Genomic DNA, 24,942 nt, shown 5'->3' on the forward strand with positions numbered 1-24,942 from the left:
GCAGCAAGTTTGACACTTGCCCCTCGTGGGTTAAATTTAGCCAGCATGAGCACTGCCGCAGGTTCAAGGTGAACGCAATTTGATTTTACTCCCGAGAGGGGTGTTTCATTTTTGTGTTCTTCAGCAGGTGCTAACTCATTTATCTTTCTCTGTGACTTATTTCTTAGCATATTCCGCTATGCTAATCCCCTAGTGATTTAGACTCCCTGGTTCCAGGAGCTCCCACCATAGATTTGGATGCATCACTGGCAGCATCTGCTGGTATATACACACACATATATATCTTTGACTTTGCACAGGCGATGTCTTTTACCTGTATAAAAGTAGCATCCATCTGTGTGGCTATTTATTCACTATTTGTGTTGAGTCTGTGAATCACTGCCTTAATTCATAGATCCTGGCTACATGCAGTCTTTATTATTTAAAAATGTGGTTTAAATATTCATTGTTAAGCAAGCCGACTGTGCCTCCACATGACTTTCAAGGCTGATGAAGTTTGTTGGCAAATTTCCCAGATTAAACTCAGCGATCTCTCCAAGAAAGTCACGCACAGATTAAATACTTTCAGCTGTTGTCCCTTGACCCAAAAGTCACGCTTTTTTACACGCCAATGTTTAGCAGCATAATCATCCAACACTAAGGCAACACATATGCACCACCCACCCATCTCCAAATACCCTCACAGGAGCATTCTCCCAGCCAAGCGTACAAACAAAACACACACACACACACAATGAATGTCGCAACCACCACTCAGACGTGTTTTAATATTTACCAAGGAAACCCACAGGGGTAAGTGAATTACAAAACAATTAACATGAGATCCCTCAGGGGTTGTGCCCTATTAAGTCTCTAATACCTTGCCATAAATCCCTGTGCTGGGGAGAGACGGCATCAAAAGAAAAATCTCAATTGAAACATCCCCCTAAGTACTGCTCATTATCATGTACCATCGGGCTTCGGCCTGTGCGGTCAGTCTGTACCAGAACAGCCTAACTTCCGCATGATTAATGGGGTGACAGCCATGGCAAAGTCAGGGGCACACCGCCGGCCCCACAGGAGAGGACAGTGGAGCAGGACGCCACACCTTGGCTTTGTGTGCACCCTACGCCCATAGAGGTGCTCCATAAAACAGAAGCTAGCTAGAATGTGCTAGGCATTAGCAGGGCAAGGCCACTCTTGATAGGGCTCCAAGCACTACAGAGCGACCATCAGGTCCATCTGGGTCACATCCATGATCTGAGAGGCAGATGACAGGCTAACAGCCGTGAAAATATGGCCTGGGCGCTGAACAAACCATTTGAACAGATTTAAATAAATGGACAATCATCCCACTAAACTGTAAGCAAGCAATAGCTTGGACACAAGGTGGCTGGTCAAGCCTAATGTTAGGAAACACAAACTAGAGGGGTTGGAATTGAAAGTGCAACCGAGCTTAAGTCAAATGATCAACCTGGACAATCTAGACATTTGTTATGCTAAACTACAACCCAAACCATCATGCAAATGGTCCCTGGCAATATTTAGAGGAATCCACCTAAGCACCGGAGCCATCAAAAAGATGAAAAAGGCTAAAATATTTTCATTTTTTGTGTATTATGCTGTATGGCACCAATTAACACCAGAAGGTAATATACATACAAATTATAATGATTAAAAAAGAGCCAGAATAGGCAGCTTGAAAACAGCTTGTTTATCATTTGCCCTCTCTGTGTGGCTCTCCAATCAAACATGAGAGCCATGGTGGAAGGCAAGCAGAGGTCAAATGCAAAATTAATTGTGCATCACCACATTGGGCTCTGCACAGGCCACAGCACTTCCTCACTTCAGTGCAGATTTAGGTACACTGATTTACGCGGCTGTGCATTCAGCATTGTTTTTTGTTGCAAGCAAACACAACACAACACCACACAGCACAGAAAAACACGATTTTCCCCGGGCAGAGTTTAGACCTGATGCTGAACTTTGGAGTCAAGCACTGCAATGTTTACATTCATCGTAGCACAAAAAGTCACTTAATTAAATATAACACACCCCAAGGCAAAGCGTAAGCCATGCAAGCATTTGGGCAACGAAATCGACATTAGAAAAGCTATATTCCACTGGTCATATCCCACTGTTGTTCATAACTACCGGGAATAATACAACTAAACATAATATGTCACAGAGTTTCTACCAACCTGTATACCCTGAATGACAGTCACATCTGAAGGAAGCTGTTGTCACTTGTACACACTGTCCGTTTAGGCATTGTTTGTTGCAATTTTCATTTCCGATAATTTCAGAGCAGTTAATCCCTAGAGTCAACAAACAACAAACATGTCAATAATAATTAGGACAACAAAATAAAAATGAATGACAGCTGACAAAGAAAGTAACACTTTATTATTCATCAGAGCTCTGGGACTGATATCATGGTAATATATTGGGGGGGGGCTGCACACACAAACTTCACAAACTAAAGACAACAATAGTTTGGGTTTTTTATACATTACAAATTCAGTGCAGATTTGCACTGCCATTCAAGTGGCAAAAAAGCAAGTTTTTCCGGTCAAAGACTATGAGGACAGGGATTCAGGTTAGGCACTTTGTAAGCAGAAATAAGAGTGCATGACTAAAATCAAATGTGCAATGTAAACCACTGGAGACAACTGCTACTGCAGCTGTGGGTGGCTTAGCATACTAAAGTCTTCTGCATTTACATGCACAGTCAATAAATAATACTCAGTCTATATGTCAGGTCTCTGCATCATGATTATTTTGTGTTAAACATTTTCTGAGTAAGTGTTCAGCCGTGTTTAAATGGTATAATAGAAAAGGTTTAACTTGTATTGACACAGCAAGGTGAAAATGAAATAAATAAATCAGGTGGGGAGAGAGGGAGGAAAAACAACATAAAAATATAAAGCAATTAGGAATCCTTTCAGGTGGCACAGAAAACCATTTCAGGAATAATTATGGTGATTAAGGGCGAGAAAAAAGGCACTTCCTGGAAAATGTTGTTCAAATAAATAGCCCGTGGGGGTATCCATATCTTTTTGAAATTACAGGACTATGCTAAATGAGAACCAGCAATTATTATAGATAAATAATAAATAAGTATCTGAAAAGAAATAGGGTGGTTCTCGCAAGGTGGGTGCGTTTGGTCATGCTAGTTTAATTTAATGAGCTCAATTTCTTTTCCAATTTATGGTAATTGAACGTGTGACATGACCTAAAAATGAAACCATTTAGTGAAGGGGAGAGCCTGAGAATTACATCTAGACTGGAATCCAGGGGGAATAGTGTTGCAACAGAACTTACCTGTGAACCCGGGTAAGCAATTGCATTCATAGGTGTGAACGTTTGGGTCGCTGGATCCCTGACTCCGACATGTGGCACCATTAAGGCAGGGGTTTTCGGAGCATATGTCATATTTCTCACAAAATCTTCCCAAGTAATACTTATGGCATTCACATGTGTATGTGGGGCTCCAAACATCCGCCCTGCAAATCCCATTCCCCGAGCATAATCGCACAAGAGGTGAGTGCTGGCAGTTTTGCTCTTTCACTGACACTCTGAGTCGCAGGCCGAGTTTACATAACTGGGAGCTCCCTTCATGGGAAGCTACAAAGTAGTGCACACCCGAGGTCAGCCATTTTGGCTCAACCTTTGTTGTCCCGTTCATGTCGCCAAAAAACAGGTACTGGGCTGGATGAGGCTGTGCAATAGAGCAGTTGTCAAAGCCCTCTTTTGACACGTTCACCAGGTTGAGGCCATACTCCTCCAGCGTGGCATCAGCGACCATATACAGCACGTCTCCGAGCTGCAAATCTAAGGGGCAGAGCTGTGTGAGGCCGGGCGGCGGGACGTTGGGTGTCTGTGAGTGCACCCCCTCATCCCCTTCAATTTGCTCGCCGTGGCACTGGGTCAAGCCGGTGCAGGTGTTTTCCATGAGTGTCCATTTCACAGTGGTGCTCTGAGGCCGAGCGCGCCACTCACGGGGGGCCGTTCTGTTGCAGATTGCCTGGCCGCTGAGGCCATCATCCATGAAATAGCCGAGCAAGAAGGCAATGAGGTGGAGGTTTAGCCGTTTCATGCTTGTCCACTCAGGCGCTTTATTCGAGCTCATGATTATCTATGTCCGCATGGCTTATCTGTGGTCATTTGCAGGATGGATGGATTGGAGACGAAGGGCTCTTCAAGATGGTGACTGACTGGCAACAACCAACAGCTTGATCAATGGCATGGTGCAGTGACCTAATGGAAATACATGTAAGAGAAGGGAGAGGGTTAATGCTTTGTTTCATGGGTGTTGTTATGTTTTTTCAGAAGCCATATCCACAGGTACAGGTCAAACTGCAGACAATCATCAAAGCAGCGCAGTATCGAATTCCTTCTCGCAAATCACACTTTTAAGTCTGGAAACCTGTGCTATCAATACTGCTTTACTCTTTTGGCCCTTGACAGTATTTTCCTGTGTGTGTGGAGGGGGTCTGAGACTAGTGGAGGGGGTCTGAGACTAGTGCCTCGGTGGAAAACCACAGAGTTACACATCCTGAGACACCACAACAGCAGCTCTGTTCCACTACAGGCTATTAACCTACATGGGTTAGTTGTGAGAGATGCAGGACCGAGTGACATAGTGTGCACGCACACATAGACACACAAATACACATACTGTATACTGTAGAAACAAACACACACACACACACACACACACACACACACACACACACACACACACACACATATGCACACACATACACAATGACACATGCACGCCCACGCACACACACACACAGACAGACAGACAGACAGACACACATATGCACACACATACACAATGACACATGCACGCCCACACACACACACACACACACACACATACAGACAGACACACATACAGTATGCACACACATACACAATGACACATGCACGCCCACGCACACACACACACACAGACAGACACACATATGCATACACATTGACACATGCACGCCCATGCACACACACACACACATATGCACACACATACACATCGACACATGCACGCCCACGCACACACACACACACACACACAGACAGACACACATATGCACACACATACACAATGACACATGCACGCCCACGCACACACACACACACACACACACACACACACATACAGATAGAGGGCAAAGACCTTGGCGCTGACCGCACCAGGTGTGTGAGGGTGGCTTGTGCTTCCCCGTAGCTCACACACACCAAATGACAACGTCAGATAAAATATTCTTCTTCCCCCCGCCGCCACACCGCCCGGGATCCGCTGGTGTCAAAGCGCAGAGATGAGTTAAAACAGACTGCACTGCCTCCCTCCATCCGGCCTCTTCCTAACCCCCGTACTCCAGATAAAAGTAGTGTGCGGAGATAAAGTGCTATCTCCACGAGTGCAAATCCTCTACTTGATACGTGAACAATGACTGATATGAATAACCTCTTGGTGATAAGTAGTTCTGTGACTATGGAGTAGAGAAATAAATGCGGGGTGACTAATAGTGTGAATTAGAGAAGGAGCTCGGTGAAGGATGCTACATTATGAACCTATTCTCTCTGACAGATCATAAAGCCAAAGGCATCAAAGTAGCAGTGTTCAGTGGAATGACTGAAAGAAGCCCGGTAGTTGAAAGACGATAGTGACATGTAAGAGGAGACAGTCTAATCGAATTAGGTTGATTTACAGACAGAAATAAGAACAAAAACTGTCTACCAAAAAAATATTGGAATTGTTATATGATGCTAGAGGGTAAATATTAAAACTCTGTCTTCAGTGTGGTGGGAAGTTTCCTCTTAATCAGAATTCAAAGATAGCTACCTCTCTGAAATTACCAATCCAGACTTTAACTCTATAAAGGGAATTTCCTAGAGCATACAGTATTATATTACCCTGGCGGGCCGTCCTATATCATTGAAATGTATAGTCTGGAATCGAACCATTCACCTCGCTTAATCCAAGGGGCGGGCAGAGAATTGTCTTTCAAACTGCCTAGGCATGCAATAGGCCAGCGCTACGACCATATCTGTATCCGGTCGGCAAAACGGCTAATACATCCTTCTTCGAAAGGAATGACTTAAGTGCATTGTGTTGCTCAACTTTCAAAGAAAAGCACAAGTCCAACTCCTCCAAAGTTGACGCCAACGCCGATTCAAACAACCGCTCTTTGCTTGCCATAGCCACCTTCCTTGTTGTTCACCGTCGCAGGACTGTCGTTATCCTGTTAAGCCCGCCTTAAGACTCTCTAACAAAATAGAGCGCTGTGATTGGATGACGTCCACGGCGTCAGCCAATAGAAATCCCTATGGTTTGATACTAGACGTACAGGCTGAGCAAATTAATTTGCCACCGCTAGGGTGCGTCTAGATTTCTAAGCTAGTATTATATACCTTTCTTGCAGCAAATATTTGTTTTTCTGTTCCGCAAACAGAGTTTGTAAAAACTCCAGGCTGATCGTTTTTTGGGGAAAACTGGTACAAACAGAGATTTATTTGAGAAGGCGGAGATTTTTAGTCAGTTCAAAAGAGAAAGAGGAAGTGATTTGTTGCTGTTGTTGCTATTTTCGGGATTCTAATTGGCTAACACGGCCTTGAGCATCTCGTTACACTGCCATGTACAGGTTTGGCATGCTCTTAAAGGCATATACCCGGGCTAGTGTAAAGGAAAACTTTTCTGAAAACTGACAGGGGGGCACAATGTTATTTTTGAAAACAGAGAGGGTGAAATTTTGAAAATAGCCGACCACGTGTAAACGTAGCATAAGACAAAAAATGCATGAAACCACAAGGTGCCAACAACCATCCCTGCCCCACTCCTGATGTGTCTGATTTACAGCAGACATATACAATTATCTTATCATCTTTCCTCAGCTTCGAATCATTGCCATTCATCACCACATGAAGCAGTACAGACTACCCAAACCAGCTGCTGCTGCTGCTGCTGCTGGTGGAGGTGGTGGTGCTGCTGTTCTCTGCGTGAACAGTTGGCATATTATGTGCTCTCAGACATTACGCATTTCTAACTGAGACATTGTATGCGCTATGAAAAACAAAATTGACAGTTGGAGGAGAGGGAGAGGTGGGGGAAAAAATGAACAGAGAGCATCCCAGAATAGTCAGCCCTCCAGTGACACTCCCTCCCTCCCTACACCAAACCTAACCACCTCTCTCACTGACCTGTGGCTTGCCAATGAATGGGAAGAGACAGGGAAGGTACGGTATTGTGTTTGACATGCAATTTCATAAAGTATATGTTTCTACACACAACACTTATTGCCAATTTGATGTTTTTGTTGTTGTTGGTTTCTAAAGTGTACACGCTAATAATCAATTCCGATCGCTAATTTTTCACTCACTAACTATGTGACTCCAATTCAAATGAGAAACCTGTCAGAATAATGAGCATGGTTCATGGGCAGACTTCTCAGGCTAATGTCTTTGGGCACTGCACCAGTGAGGGGGGTAGGGGGAATCATGTTTTCTTACAAGAAAATCACCAGGAGAAGGACAGGTGTAACCAGAAGACAAAGTCTGCTCTTGAGCACCAGGGACTGAATATGAATATCTATACATATTTAAAAAATAATATATGGCTATATCTATACATATTTAACAGAAATATATAGCTGCATGGAACAGATTTGCCATGACATCTGAATGGTCAATAATCTGACAATGAGCAGATAATGCTTTTCTGATGGCAGGATAAGTGTGAAAGGCAACAGGCTTCCCCACTAATACATTATGCAGCCCAGATAGAACTGCTCCCTGATCAAATATCTGACAATGCACATTCATATCATACTTATACATGTATAAAGTATATACATAGTGATGTATATAAGGCTACATGCATCAGTAATAGAGTTCTGATGTGGTATGGACGTGACCAGGAGACAACTGTATTCCATAAAATTATTAAGTTAGATGTTAGAACCTTCAGATATCATAGAAACATGAGAATAAACATCTCAGCTCAGTTAAATAACTACAATAATAAAAGTAGCATAACCTCAATCCATCTGAAGTCACAAGACACAAATTAACTGTTTGTCCTGCATATTCATAGGCTACATTCATGTACAGAGGCTACATTTGACAACCAAATTAAACTCAACCACTCTTGTAAATGTGTCTTTAATCAGCTCCTGAAAGCATGTTCTCTCTTATCCACAAAGGAAATGACAGTGCTGGAACTGAATCAAAGAAAATTCAGCACTTTAGGATATGCTAATTAATTAATGATCTAAAAAGGGCCTATGTGTGTAAATAATGTACGTGTACGTATGGCAGCTAGCTATGTGAAAAAGACAAAGACTAGAATGGATGAGCATACAGTATTGTACATTCTGCCTACATGGACACACACACACATACGCACACACAAGCACACACACACACACACACACACACCCACACACACGCACGCACATAGACACACACTCACCCACGCATGCACACACGCACGCACGCACACACTCACACACACATACACACAAACACACACTAAAACGGACACTGAATAATGTCACTATTTACAGCTCTTTGAAGCCAAATGCAGGAAGCAAGGCATGTAAACAACATAATTAGGACAAGAGGTTAAGACAGGCAAGAAGCACTGAGAAACTGCATGCCTAGTTATGGGGAGAGAGAGAGTGATGCCAAAGCCACCATCATCCCCACACCAGGATCCCCTAGCTAATGCAGCTATGTGTGGAGCACCTCTTGGACTAATCAAGGACATGCATTGTGTGACGTAACCTTGATGATGTCCTCAGGGTTGAAAAGCAGAGCGCTCTATAATCTTTGGTTGAAATACTCACATTGATTTAAACTGACATACTGACGTACATAGACAGACATAGCATGATACATAGCATTTTTGCATGAGCTGCTAACAACCTAGCATGCTATGTTATAGCCTACTATACAGCTTACACGTATAAGACTTTCTATTTTAATTGTTGTTCATTATAATCATGGTGACTATGATTATGGTGGCTCATCCTATGTTGTTTTTACCTAATTTGATAAGCTATTAAGTATGGAATTTTGGTATGTCTGTGTTACATAACATCAGCAAACATGTAACCAGAGGAAATTAAACCATTCAATGTGTAAATCTGCTTAAAATGAGCAATTAGTATTCAGTAGGCTTTCCACTATATTAGCCTGACTAAACGAGGACTTGTAAACCAAGAGTTAATCAATAAGTGCATACTCATGTTGATAATTCATCATTATTACACAGGCTGTTGTAAAGTGAGACTGTTGCTCATCACCCTCGGCTCTCAAAAAGGTTGATTAAATAGACCTCAACTACTAATCAGAATTTGTAATGCACTGTTGAATACACTGTTTTTTATGGGGTCTCGGGTTCACAATTTTCATCGGGCATAAGCAATCATCATATAACCGCCAGACTACTTAAAATGCTACACTAATCTCTCTCTGGGTTGAGTTATCACCCAGCTGCCTGCTAAACCAAACAAAAACATTTCAAAGTTAGCAAATAGTTGCAATTATATCTTAATAAAAAGACAAACTGTAAAACTGATGGTAGAGTACTCCAGAAACATGCACACGGACATAAATGGTGACCACTTGTCAGTGATTGGTGTGTGATTGTGATGCATTCTTCTAAAACAGGTGGTTAATAAATTTTATGTGCATGCTATGATTAATGTGAACAAAATGCTTTTCAAATCTGTGTGAGCGAGAACAAGAATGTAATTGTATTACCGGACGAAACACACATTTTAAGAATGCATGAGCTAGACATTAATGGTAAATGTTTTGATATGTTCCTAAATATGCTTAAAGATGGAGTCTGTGATTTTGGCAAAAGATATTTGAGCTCAATCAATCCACACCCCTTCCTTTCATGCTCCTAAATTAACATCCTGTATGGATTCAAGGTTTATCTGGGCCAATATGCTAAATTCCCATTTTCAGTAACAGGAGTATGTAAAAATCTTTAAACACACACACACACACATACACACACTGGTTGGACAGCAAGAGGACTGTGAAGAGCTATTTGCTGAATTTGACAAAAAAGTTATTGGATGAAAAATAGGGGCCAGAATGTTGTGCTATTGAGTCATATACAGTATGACCCCTTAAGCATATTTGCTAAAAAATGTCAACACTATGCACTTGAAGTACTTTTTACTTCACAGAATAAATACATACAAGTGCATGTAAAACAGATCTAATCAACTAATTACTAGTTAACTAATTAACTATAAATATATTATATTGTATCACTATATTTAAATTTATTTATTACATGTTTCATCCCACCCGTAATGCTTCATCTAAACGAACTTAATGCCTGGAATTACCTTCATGGACTAGATGACTCAACAGGTAATACAGTACATGCAGATTAAACAGCAAGGTGTGAGAAAGCCAACAGTAACACCACCACACAACTTGCAAAAGCTATGTGATTTATCTACAAAGATAATCATACATAACCATTTTTTTTGTTAACTAAGATTTGCAACATTCAGCATGTCACTGTATATTTTAAATGAATGTCAGGTCTGTTAACACAGTCAGTATCCTCAAACAGTCTGAGATGTATTTTCATAAGATATCTGTATCGGCTGGCATTTGCAGAGAACAGTAGTAAATATGTCACTGACAGGCCTGGGAAAGACTATAAAAACACTCACCAGCTGCAATTTTGTTCAGACAGTAAAGACTGGATATCCTCTTGACACTGGGCAAGCCTGTTAACACTTATGAGCCTGTGTCTAGTCTGATGAAACATCCTGGTGTTAAGCAAGCTACAGTAGGCCTATGTGTGTGTATTTAGTTTGAATTCTTAAAGAACCGATATACAGTTTGTCAAATGTGTTGCTGATCTAAAGTAATCATACAAGATATGCATATTTACTAGCCTGTGATATCGCCTTGTACAATCAATGACCATGCATCTGCACAACAAAGGCTGTAGTTGTGGAGGCAAAGCAGAGAATGTATCGAGTCATCATCCATAGCTTCCAGGCGCGCCTGCAGGTGTACGTCCGTACGCACTGTGCGTACCATCAGGCTACTCAACAGCGAGAGAAAATTTCCCTTGTGTGTATTCACACCAAATTGGCCTACCATACCTTCCCAACTATGCACAGTATCCCATTAGCTGCATGCCATCAGGCTATTTACCATTTTCTATTACGTAAAGTTAGTGAACACGTTATCAAAACTAGACTGCATTTCCGACGGAAACTGCGAAAGTGTGCTTGCCCTGGTCCGGTCAGCAACGTGAGCAGACAGTGGCCTACGCTATGCTGAACCTGTCTTGATCCAGGCATTGTAACAGTGCCTTTCAGTGTTGGAGCAGTGGCAATATCTCAAAAGCTCTAGGATAGGGCTATTCAACTATTGGCTTGCGGGTTGAATGCGGTTCGTTGGATTTTACCTTTGGGCCTGCCTTCGAATTTAGCTTCTATGACTGAGATCAAATCAATAAAATAAAATGACAGCAGTGATTGGCTGCAAAAATAAATAATGTCATGCATCTTGCACCTCTCAAACTGGGCTATCAGGTAACCTACAGAGGAATTATGAAATATGACCAAGGCATTAAAAAGCTCCTTGTTTGTCAGGATAATTTTTCACTGATTTATTTAAAAAAAATATGAGCTATGAGTGTGAATGTTATATATTCCATCCCACAAATTATGTTTTACTGGTTTATTTGACAAATAATCTATATGGATTTGCTCTATAAAGACCTTATGTCTGTTTGGGATTGTTTGGTGAGCCTGGGGTTGTTTTGAAAGCCTACTGATGTAGCCTATCTCAGATGTATCTTACAATAAAGGAATACTTCATATTACTCTAAACCACCGTCTGTAAATCAACTGTATACTACGGTCTACATTGCACTATATTTTTTGACCTGTCTCTGTATATTTCATCACCTTTCTATACTGTGCCTCACATTGCAACACAGCTCAGATCTTTGGTTGCTAATTATGTGACTTAGCTAACCTAGCTAATCATTTTTAGTAGTTATGCTAACTATGCTAACTAGCATGTTAGCAATGCTAACATGCTAAATATGCTAACCATGTGACTTAGCTAACCTAGCTAATCATTTTTAGCAGTTTTGTTAAAAATGCTAACAATGTTAACATGCTAACTATGCTAACCATGCTAACTAGCTACAGTGGGTAGGAGTCATAGTTGATGACAAGTTACAATGGCTGAACAGTTAAAAAGTTTTAAAGGGTTAAATTGTTTAATAGTGAAATATTGTAGTGAGGACTTTTATTTTGAAACAGTTTTTGGCAGAGGAAGCAGTTAAACAGGATGTGTAGTCTTAATAGGGCCAGTTTGTATGCTTAAAGCCTGAGACTGGCAGTTGATCCAGGTGGCCTGAACACCTGCCATAGGATTCTAATTGCTTAATGGCCGTATTATGATGTCATAATCGGCAATGTTAAGTCTATGGGGATTTTTAAAAAAAATTTCTTTAATAGTTTAAAAAGTATAAAAGTTTCAAAGTTGGAAAGACATACCAACCTGATCTGTTTGAAGACCCATGTTGACCAAAGTTTGAATGAAGTTTCTAAGTTAAACTGTTCAAGAGAAATTGCGTACGGAAAAAGTGGTAAGCGGAATAAGAAGAAAAAGTTGCCTAGGAAGAACAGTACAGTGCATTTTCATGCACTGTAATAATAAGAAGTCTCCGGATTTCAATAGAGGGGATGCATCCCCTCTAATGACCATGGCATTACACTAAACAACATAAATCCCAATTAGCAACATACATCTCCTCCCTATAGCTAGCCACACAATAAATTAATGATACTAAATCTCTGCTTAGCATGCTTCTCCGCTTAGCATTCTAATAACAGAAGGGGCACATTAATGTTGACCACTACAACATGACTCATTATGTCTGTAACGTTAACTGTATAAAACACTTACTTTCATAAAGGACGCACACCATCCAGCACATACACATGGAAACCGATATTTTAGGTTCTTGGCCACGAACTCAAAACGTGTCTCTCTGAAGCCCTGTTCTAGAATTTTTGCTTTGAAGGCTGCGTTGCTAGGCAAAATCAAATAAACAAAATGAGGGTCTTTCAGTATTAAATGTGTACGTGTGATTCCGAATGGATGTGTGTGGTTTGCAATTAGAATAAACAAGAAATAACATTTCCAATAATTTCCCATTATAAATTACATAATATTTGCACCTTCCTTACTTGTGAAGCTCACATAATTCTAATGATGTCACCGTATGTATGTGAAATGTAATACAACGTTGCCACCTAGCGTTCAGATGTATTTGACATAAACGTGACATTTCTTGCTTGTGTCGTCAACTCCATGCTTTGAGGAAACAATCTTTTTTATCAGTGTCCTCTTCAGTGAGCGATTACCAGGTCATTTTTGTAACGGAGATGACTATTGTCCCTAGGTTTACAGAAACACCTATTCATATTAATACGTATGGAAATTAAGTTAACGATGCCGACCACTGTTTGTCTATTACATGGCCCAGAATGCCTTGCATGTCTTTACAACAAAACAACAAAGTAAAACCTAAATGCCGGTAAACATATGAATTTGCATACTTGTAACATTTTTAATAATACTCTCCCATCGTGATATTTAACAATAATGAAAAATTTAATTTGAATACCGTCAATGTGAAAATAACTGTACTACGTCAGCAATAAATAGCTAATGTTCTCCTTACCATTTAAGTTTGTCCATACTATCCCATGGCAGAGCAAGGATTTCATGATTGGGCAAGGTTGCCCGGAGACATTGTGGCTGCCCAGAGACATTTTGCATACTTGGAAGGCATTGTGATAGATGTACCAGTACAACTGCAAATGTGGAAGGTGATAGCTACCAAATACGGGTGGGTGGTTTGCCAAATGCTGGAAACTTTTGTAATGTTTTTTTTTTTTGGCTTATGCACCCTCACATTGGAGTCCCGATTTCAAATACAAAATTTGGTATCGATATGTGACAGTGTTCCTGAGATATGAAAATGTGACCTGTGAAAATTTAGTTTTGCTTTCTGTTCAATCCAATATGGCGGACGAACGACACGCCCACCTGACGTCATCTTCGCGAGCAACTTACACCGGTACTGACCGGACATTTTAAAGTTGGAACGGTGTCTCTGTCTCAAAGGGCCTAGGCGCTAGAGCTGACAAAAAATTAGGGAGACGGGAAAAATAAAACTTAAGAAGAACAGTAAGTGTGCTGCTTTGCAAGCACACTTAATAACTAGACTGCATTTCCTGGCAGGAACTGCGAAAGTGTGCTTGCCCTGGTCCGATCAGCAACGTGAGCAGACAGTGGCATACGCTATGCTGAACCTGGCTTGTTCCAAGCATTCTAACAGTGCCTTTCAGTTGGAGTTGGAGCAGTGGCAATATCTCAAAAGCTCTAGGAGAGGGCTATTCAACTATTGACATGCGGGGTGAATGCGGTTCGTTGGATTTTACCTGTGGCCTGCCTTCGAATTTAGCTTCTATGACTAAGATCAAATCAATAAAATAAAACGACAGCAGTGATTGGCTGCAAAAATAAATAATTTCACGTGTCTTGCGCCTCTCAAACTGGGCTATCAGGTAACCTACAGAAGAATTGAAATTATGAAATATGACCAAGGCATTAAAATGCTGCTTGTTTGTCAGGATACTTTTTCACTGATTTAATAAAAAAAAAATATGAGCTATGAGTGTGAATGTTATTTATGTTATATATTCCATCCCCTAATTATGTTTTACTGGTTTATTTGACAAATAATCTATATGGATTTGCTCTATAAAGACCTTATGTCTGTTTGGGATTATTTTGAGAGCCTGGGATTGTTTTGAGAGCATCTGTATCTCAGATGTATCTCAGAATAAAGGAATAAAGGAATACTTCATATTACTCTAAACCACCTTCTGTAAATCAACTGTATACTACTGTCTACATTGCACTATATTTCTTGTCTCTGTATATTTCATCCCCTTTCTATACTTTGCATCACATTACATGTATACATGCATCACAGCATGTATCACAGCAAGATCTTTGGTTGCTATGGCCAAGTCGTTCTAAATGGATGGTTGCTATGGCCAAAGGCCAGTTCTATCTCTGCCGTTGTCAAGCGGGCATATCCTAGAATTCTGATTAAGTTATTAGAGTGCATGAAAATGCACTCTACTGTTATCTGATTTATTCTTATTATATGTTATTATTATTCCGCTGACGCTTTTTGTGCGTTTAATGCGGCATCAACCGTTTAACGTAGAAACTTCATTCAAACTGCGTTGCGTAGGTCTTACTTAGGTGACTTCAGCTATGTATTTTTCAACTTTGTAACTTTTATACTTTTTAAACTAATAATTAAAAACTACTAAAATTTTCAAGCGTCCGCGTCTTTTCTCATTAGACGAGATAGTATTGATGTGCATCCACCATGTTTTGATGTAAGTGACGATCATATTGATGTAAGAAAAAAACAAAAACATGAAAGTGTAATATATTTAACGTTAGCATCCTCCCGTTTGTCATGACTGACTTAGCTGCCTCTGGCATAAAAAAAAATCGTATGGCTGTCACTGTGAAAGTCAATTTAAGTTTAGCTAGCACCAGCAAAATATAGGCATAATTCAGTGATGGGTCATGGCCTAATTAACAATAAAGTTTATGATAAACCCATGCCAGGTTTATTTGCAGTTATATCTTAACACATAAAATTAACATTACCCCTTTCTGGCATGTACAGTAAAGCATTATCGTTATCCCACTTACAGATAGTTATTGCAAACTACTACTTATGTGTCTCTCTATGTTATGTCTCTAAATTAGTTTTTATGTTGACTAATAACCAAAACTAATAACCATCTGCTTATGGATGTCAGGAAAATGTATTTGTATACAAGTAGGCCAATGTCTCGTCATCTTTGTGATTACAAAAAAGCCTGCTAATTTGCTACCTTCACTGATGTAACGTAAGTCTGAGACTCGTAATGTTAGCACAGGATAGGTTGAAGGTTAGTGAACGAGTGCAACAGCTTCATTATCATCAACTGATCAAGTTTAGATCAATTATATAACATGATGTGCATGTAAAACAAAACGTAAATCCATGTCAGGTTTAACAGTCCCTGTTCTTGGTGACATGCTTATCAAATGAGTCACGATTCCATGCGCTATGCTTCTGGCCTACGTTAGTTCATATCCTCATCATTTTTTAGCTGTAAGGCTCACTGTCCAGCTAAATCCCAAGTAAGTGCAAGATATGCCAGTCTATTTCAATGAAATCAGTACTCATATAGTATCTTGTTTCCCAGCTTCTAATACAGAAATATGTGAACCATATTTATAACTTTTTGTTAGTGAAAGACTTTGAGACTGTAAGTGAGTAGGCCTATGGCCGTCTATGGGAAACATGAATATATAATTCTTAATGGATCATATATCATTTGAAAGAGCCATTTCTAATCTTTAAACTGAAAGAAACTTACAATTGACACTTTTCATTAGATTTTTAGTTATTCTTGGTTATTTGAAATGTTTCTCAAATTGCCCTTTTCTCTTAGAATTCCCAGGAATCTGGGACATTGTTGTAAAATTCCACTGGGGTATAGAGGGTTAAGACTACAGATCCTGTTCAACTTCTTCCTCTGCCCACAACTGTTTCAAAATAAAAGTCCTCATTACAATAATTCTATATTAAATAATTTAACTATTTAAACTATCCAACTATTTAACTGTTCACTTTATTTACTATTCTAACTGTCAGTTATCATCAACTATACCTCTAGCCTACTATATTAAACCACCACCTACCTAACAACCAATTTAGCAACCATTGAAATTAAGCATCTATGTCAGTTTCCATAGCAACCAACATGATTATACTAGCAAACCACTGTAGTAACTCCTTTATTTCTGATAGTAGCCACCATGGACACCCTAGCAACAACCTAGCAAAGACTTCAAGTACCCTAGCAACAGCCTAGCAACCACATTCACAGTTAAAACCTAGCAACCAACATCATTAACCTAGCAACCAGCATAGCAACCACCATAATTACTCTAGCAACAGTCAGCTGTCATCAACTTTGACTCCCGCCAACTGTTTCCTCTGCCCACAACTGTTTCAAAATAAAAGTACTCACTACAATAATTCCCTATTAAATAACCTAACCATTTTCACTCTCCAACTATTTAACTGTTCAGCCATTCCAACTGTCAGTCGTCATCAACTACAACTCCCACCAACATCCTCTGTCCTCAACTTCAACTTCAAAATAAGTCCTCAATACAATAATTCACTATAAAATAATTTAACTATTTAAACTACTCAACTATTTAACTGTTCGGCCATTCCAACTGTCAGTTGTTATCAACTATGACTACCCGCCAGCTTTTTTCTCTATCTGACCTCCATCTTTTTACTTAGATTATATTGTAGACAATATTCAACAATATTTTATTCAGCAGCCATTTTTGCATTTTCATGCACTCGTAATTCCCTGGAATTACATTCTCTAGTTTTATTTGAAACATCTCTATTTTACTTAGCCTACTTTCATACAGTGAGTCCCATTAAGAAGTGGCCACTTCATTTGCACTTACCGTGATTCACGCAGCAACATTATTAAATTAATCTGTCACCATATGCCTACGTTTGCAAAGAGGAGAACATTTTAATTTGATTCACAATGAAACGTTACATTTAATGTACATGTTGACAATGAGTAGGCTAGTTTTGGTTGTTGTTGGTGGTGTTACTGCATCCCTTAGTTATGCCTACAATGCAACATTGTTCCCTCGCAACTGGAAGCTCCTGTAGACGCATTTCAAAACATCGCGATGTAAAATGCCACCACAAAAAACTGTTTTTGAATCGGTCTTAGTGAGTTAGGAGTCCTCGCGACCTCTTTTAAGCTGTCACAGACTCAGGTGCTACTTTTAGGGCTAAAATTCTTCCTGAATTACTTTTAGTAAAAAAAAATTAGGAGTCCTAAAGTTACGAGTGACGAAGTTACGAGTACAAGCATCTCATATCAAATGACCATGGCATTACGCTAAGCAACATAAATCCCATACAGCAACATCTCTTTCCTATGACATAGCTAGCTAACTTCTAGCTACACAAGAAATGAATGATGTTAAATCTCCGCTTAGCATTCTAATAACAGAAGGGGCACATTTATGTGGACCACTACAACATGACTCATTATGTCTGTAACTCTATAAAACACTTACTTTCATAAAGGACGCACACCATCCAGCACATACACATGGAAACCGATATTTTAGGTACTTGGCCACGAACTCAAAACGTGCCTCTCTGAAGCTCTGTTTTAGACTCTTTGCTCTGAAGGCCGTTCCCAGCGTTGCTTGGCAACATCAAATAAACAAAATGAGAGTCTTCCAGGTATTAAAAGTGTACGTGTAATTACGAATGGATGTGTGTGGTTTGCAATTAGAATAAACAAGAAATTCCAACATTTCCAATCATTTCCCATGATAAATTACATAATAGTTGCACCTTCCTTACTTGTGAAGCTCACACTAATTCCCGCATTTAGTGAAATGTAATACAACGTTGCCACCTAGCGTTCAGATGTAGGCCTAAGCTATTTAACATTAACGTGACATTTCCTGCTTATTCTTTCATCAACTCCATGCTTTTAGGAAAACAATCTTTTTATCATAGTTCCCTCTTCAATGAGCGATTACCAGCTCGTTTTTGTAACAGAGATAGCTGTTTATTGTCCCTAGGTTTACAGAAACACCTATTCATATTAATACGTATGGAGTGCTGCTGACCACTGTTCATTACATGGCCCAGAAGGCCTTGCATGTCTTTACAACAAAACAACACAGTAAAACCTAAATGCCCGTAAACATATGCATTTGCATACTTGTAACATTTTTAATAATACTCTCCCATCATGATATTTAACAATAATGAAAAATGTAACTTGAATACCGTCAATGTGAAAATAACTGTACTACGTCAGCAAAAAATAACTAATGTTCTCCTTACTATTTCAGTTCGTAAGTCCATACTATCTCATGGCTGAGCAAGGATTTCATGATTAGGCAAGGCTGCCCAGAGACATTGTGCATACTTGGAAGGCATTGTGGTAGTAGTACAACTGCAAATGTGAAAGGTGCTAGTTACCAAATACGGGTGGGTTGTTTGCCAAATGCTGGAAACTTTTGGAATGTTTTCTTGTTTTTTTTAGCTTATGCACCCTCACATTGGAGTCCCGAGTTCAAATACAAAATTTGGTATCGATATGTGACAGTGTTCCTGAGATATGGACGACTTCCAGTTTCGGAGCTTCGCTGCGATTTCGTTTGGCTGTGACGGGCAAACGCTTTCGAAAATCAAAAATCCTTCTGGGGTAACTTTTGTGAGGCTTGGTCCAAGGATAATGTATGTCAGGTTTCATGGCGTTCGGACCATATTTGTGACCTGTGAAAATTTAGTTTCGCTTTCTGTTCAAACCAATATGGCGGACGAACGACACGCCCGCCTGACGTCATCTTCGCGAGCAACTTACACCTTACACCGGTAGCTACTGACCGGACTTAAGGTTGGAACGGTGTCTCTGTCTCAAAGGGCCTAGGCGCTAGAGCTGACAAAAAATTAGGGAGACGGGAAAAATAATAAAGCTTAAGAAGAACAATAAGTATGCTGCTTTGCAAGCACACTTAATAAAACTTATTAAGAACAATAACTTAAGAAATAACACTTAATTAACGTGCACACATTTTGTTTGAGCAGGAGAGAGAATATGCACGCAGGCACGCAATAGACTACTTGTTGTTGTTTTTTCCTCGGCTACCTATATAGTTATCAGCACACAATGTTGAGCTAATTCACTAACTCAATACTCATCATGGATATCACAAGTTTTAAACAACGAAAACAGAAAGGATGGAGGCAGCAAAGATAGGAGTTATTCCAGATGGACAAGAACAAGGTGGGCAATTGGTGTGCTTGTCAGAACGTTAGACTGCACTAAAGCCAGACGTCACGTTACGCTAGAACAAAACTAACTAGGTAACTTTAGCCTGTATAGGGCTGTATCAAGTTTGTCCAAATGAATAGGTCATTGTAGACGTTGTCGTTGTATTATTGCATGTGGATGTTGTTATGTATGTAGGCTACTTTTTTTGCTGACTGACCTAAAACGGACAAATATTGTTCACGAGTGAATTATTTTTTTGCGGTGGGGTGATGGGTGTGCGTACCATAGCCTTAATTCCTGCAGGCGCCCCTGATAGCTTCCATAACTTAATATTGCTCACAAACATCAATCTTCTCATCACCGTCTCAGCATGGTCGGGGGGAGAGGACATGACTCAGTTCTCGAGCTCACACACACACACACACACAGCGATCCCATTAAATTACCCCCGGCTTAGCGCCCTCTGCGTGAGCGATTTATCCTACAAACCGATTTTTATATCCAGGCTACACTAATACATAATGATAAAGGCTTTTCAAACGCGTTTTAACGTATCATATCACAATAGTAGGCGAGTTTCTTACCGTGTTTTCCCTCAGTGCTGATTATGTCGACTATGCGGCCTTGGTTTTATCTGACTAATCAGCCTACAGACGCGGCCATATGGTCAAGGCACCTTGTCAATGAACCGTCTGTCAACGCAACAGTGTATTGTCCTCAGCGCGCTAAGAACGTGTTCTTACCTCGACGATAAGCGTGTTCGAGAGGACTTTTCATGCGTTCACATGTTAGAAGTGGGGCGATAAAACTTTGTAGATGTTTGTTGCAGGCTAGGCTATATCCCATCTGAGGAGAGGCGCAGTGTCAGTTCCCTCAAGTGGACACTGTTTCTAAGGAAACCAAACGTCTCTGAAAGGGAAGCAGGTACTCCATATGGATTAACGGACAACGCACAAACATGAGTAGAGCTACTCTATGAGATGGGTGGGGATGGTTGGGTTTACCGGAAGACAACATAAAGTAGCCTACATAAATATTATATTGCGGTGTTTTTTACATCAATCAAACGACTCCAATATCTGTTAGATAGAGACACAGTTACTGTTAGAGACACAGTAACTAACAACTACTGTATTACTCTGGGCTCATGGATGACCTGACAACTGTCATTTTTATTCCAATCATCCGACTTTTAACGGATACACTAGCATTTGATGTTTTTTTCCTTGTCTCCTTATCAGACAAAATAGGCTGCATGAGGCTACATATTTTAGGACACCTTGTTTGAAAATGATGATGGGATGTTTTTTTGCAAAACTCTCTTGCAAACAAAGATGATCAACAATATCAACACGCCACAGAGAAAAGCACTTGCGACTATAGCCAGATTGCCACAAATGTTGTTATTGAAAAGTGAGAAATATCAGATTTATAAGTTATCTCATGATAGTGAAATAGTAGAGTGAAGAAAAGGTTGTAACCTTCTGTAGCCTCAAAGGTTACCTGTTGTGTCTCTTGATTTGTCAAGAGCAAACACTTTACCCTGCAGTGCTCTTTCAGCACTGTGTGAGCTAAGGTCATATCCAACATCAACGGTAGACCATGCTCAAAACCGTTATATGTTTGGCCCAAACAATATTTTTTTTCTTAGAGAAAGGTAGCCATCACCCATGGCATTTTAAAGAATACAGGACAAATGTCTGTTGTTTTCTATTAGCCTAAGTCCATAATAGAATTAGAATGAATTTACCTCACTTATTTTAGAAATCTTGCTCAAACATACTATTAGCAGTTAGTAATTAATAGGCTACGTAATAAGTAATTATTTCATACCAAGTTGGTAAAGTGTATTACTTTGTAACTTCTCAGTCTGTCCAGTGCTGTTGAACATTTATTTCCAGTAAAGGCCTCATGGTCCTTTAGAACATCATTGTCCAAAATGGCACACCAAGTGCTTGATACTTGCACTTGTATGAAATTGAGGGTATAGCACTTTGGTATTGCCAGCTCCGTGTCCTACCAGGAGATTGCCAGGCAGTAATGGTATCGGTTGATGACCTGATGCTTTCCATTGCTTGAATTTCACTGTGATTCCTGAAATGGCGAGCATGAAGACTAGGCGAGCAGGGAAAGCTTTTAGGCACAACCTCTTCACTCCAATAGCTCCGGCTGTGCCCAGCCTGTTGGGTGGACCGTACAAACAGACTGAAGACCGTTTTTTGTACTGTAATGGCTTGTGCTGTGTCCATTCATTTGGATCCAGACTGCCCAAATGACTGAATGCTGAAAACCACTGCATAATGCAGTAAAAATGTGCACACCGATAGCTTGTGTATTGAAAATAGAGCAGAATGTAATGTATTCATATGTTAAATGAAAACCGTGGCTCTTTTCAACCTATTTAGCATTTCTCCACTGCAAAGTGTTGACTACCTACCCAGCAGTCAAATGAGACTAAATGACCAAATGGAGAGGCAATGGAATGGTCAGGAAAGGTACAATTAGCCAAACTGAAATAATTGACAAACCTATTAACCTTGTGGTATTTGCCAAACCATGAGAGCTCTTCATTTCAAGAAGAAAGAGGCTTGGCTCTTATTGTGGTAGAAAACAGAATGCTGCATGTCAAGGTAGACATTGAATGGTTTGTCTCTCTCTCTCTCTCTGTATGTCCCCCATCACACTTTACATCACACGAGCACAAATACAACCAGGGCAACAGATTTCTTCATCACTGTCCAAGATTGCTATAAGAGAAAATATGTTCTATTCTGTGTTTTCTGGAAAAGTCTCGATATGTGAATGTCTTTCACAATAATTGTTTTTATTTTTCTCATAAAAGAGGTTTGATTAACACACTGAGGATTGGTTTTCCCTACCTGTAAATTGCTTTAGTTAAAAGCATCAAAAATAGGTAAAAGACAAACAAACAGATGTTGTCATGTAATAACGTTGCAAGGATACATTTTGCTGAACACTGGGCAAAGTGTTTGAGTGAGACCACAAAAGTGCTTCACACAGCAAGTGTCACTGCAGGGTGACAGCATGAAGATAATCCAGCCAGGCCCTGAAGCCTGGACAACCATCAGACTCCTCCTTTGCTTGGCTAAGCAGTGCCCTTAGCTTGATGTAGCACCTACCTAAGCATGCCGAGTTTTTTTTTATTTGTCTAAAGCAACTGGTCAGCAGTGACATCCCCCCTTCACCTCCTTTGCTAGTTCAAGCTCAGCAGATGATCTCCAACGGCAGATAAATGCTCTTTTAAAGTAATTATCATTTAATTTGGTCCTTGTTTTGCTAATTTATTAGTGGGCAAAGCAGGGGAATGATAAAGAAACTAGCGTTTTTAAAAGGAGATTATAAAGTACTAAGGACAGTATGGCTTCGGGGGATGAATATATATATAAATATATATATTAGCAGATTTTCATTTCAAGACTCATATTGGACATCTTTTCCAATATGCTTCCCCTTCCCTGTTGGGCTAGATTAACGATTTGCCCTTTTGCTTCGAACGTTCCCCATCTTTCTAATTCCCCAAGCCTGGGGAATCTTCATTAGGAAGAGAAATATTGACCTTCAAGTGTCTTTATGAGAATGTATAACAAAAGAAAGCAAACATTTATCCATATGACTCCACAAACTATCATCCTCACCATCAACCTAAAATGAAAATGCTATTCAATACCTCCTCCTCTACAGTCTACCAGCCAAGCTAATGCATGTGTTCTGTCTACCAGGTGCAGACTGTCGACCAGGTGCAGAATGCTCACCATTTCCACATACTGTATAGTCCAGCATCATCACTATTTTGGTTGCAGGGCCAGTGTACAGTACATCAGTTGGCCTAATCTAAAGTGATATTTTCACAGAAAGAAGTACATTATAGCTTTTCTCTTTCCCACTGAAATCTATAAGTTTTGTTAAAGTTCACCAGGAGTGACAAACAGGCAGCTCTTCAATAATGCTGAATGTGTAATTTATTTAACCACATTGATCTCAGTAAAAATGTCAAGTATTTGCCTGAAATTGCACTGTGCCTATTTACAAGGGCATTGTTCCCACCTCTTTTGGGGTCAACCATCAAATGCTGGACCTCTATAGAAAGCTGAGAACCTGTAGTTTTTGTAGGAAACAGTCAAAATAACTGTGTGATGCACTGACAAAGAGCTACAGAGGCTAGAATATAGTTTTTTCTTTCTGCCGGATTACAAGCATCTCTGAACTGACCACATTTCAGCCCAGAAACACTACTGAGCCCTAGCACCAGGTCTTGTGAAGCTGTGTGCAAAAGTAGATCAATATAGAATGAAAATATGAGTGTTTTAGACTATTATTTGCCAAGGTATGCCCATGCGTTTTGTAAAATGCCTACAGTATGGATACTCCCCATAGGACTTTTTGTTATCCAAAATGCATACTGACAATCAAATGCTTACTGCACATGAACCCCTTTGTGTAGAAGCATAATCCTGGTCTCAAATGAAAGGTAACACTTTGCGGTTTCTTGTGGACTATTTAGATTGTATGTCAGGTGTTCTGATATAGACTGACTACACAAAATATGGAATAATTAGAAAAAAGTCTCTATTTTTGCATTTACTTTGTTGGTTCAATGAGTGTGTATAACATAGACTATACATCTGTACAACTAATATTGGATAATACAACAGAAGATTCAATTTCTATGGATTCTTGTGAATATTTCAGTACCCAATATGTTGCATCTACTTATTGTGCTGCAGCTACACTGCAGCCAGAAGTCAGGGTAGCACCAAAAGCGAGGAGGGGGAGGGGACATTTTGGATCAAATTTAATTGAGACATAATAAAATTAATCTGAGAATGTAAAGGACTATACAGATTGTACATGAAAAAAGTTGTCATTTTTGGATTCCTAAGCGTCAAAGCTTTGAAATGGTGTATAACATTACTATGCTAAATAGCAATAT

The 24,942-nt window shown here is 39.9% G+C and overlaps 1 protein-coding gene across 2 annotated transcripts in view; it reads right to left on the reverse strand.

Annotated features, from left to right (window-relative positions):
- The window catches only part of eys (eyes shut homolog), a 217,745-nt gene extending 196,924 nt beyond the window's left edge, over nt 1-20,821 (reverse strand). For both annotated transcript variants that reach the window (XM_048269098.1, XM_048269097.1), the window contains exons 1-3: nt 20,576-20,821; nt 3,304-4,239; nt 2,181-2,297 (exon numbers count right to left, since the gene is read on the reverse strand). In XM_048269098.1, the coding sequence (XP_048125055.1) occupies nt 2,181-2,297; nt 3,304-4,111 (925 nt within the window). In that variant the 5' untranslated portion in view covers nt 4,112-4,239; nt 20,576-20,821. The remainder of the gene's footprint in view (nt 1-2,180; nt 2,298-3,303; nt 4,240-20,575) is intronic.
- Between the last annotated feature and the right edge of the window lie 4,121 nt (nt 20,822-24,942).

Source organism: Alosa alosa, chromosome 18, assembly GCF_017589495.1.
Source record: "Alosa alosa isolate M-15738 ecotype Scorff River chromosome 18, AALO_Geno_1.1, whole genome shotgun sequence".
Lineage (NCBI taxonomy): Eukaryota > Metazoa > Chordata > Actinopteri > Clupeiformes > Clupeidae > Alosa > Alosa alosa.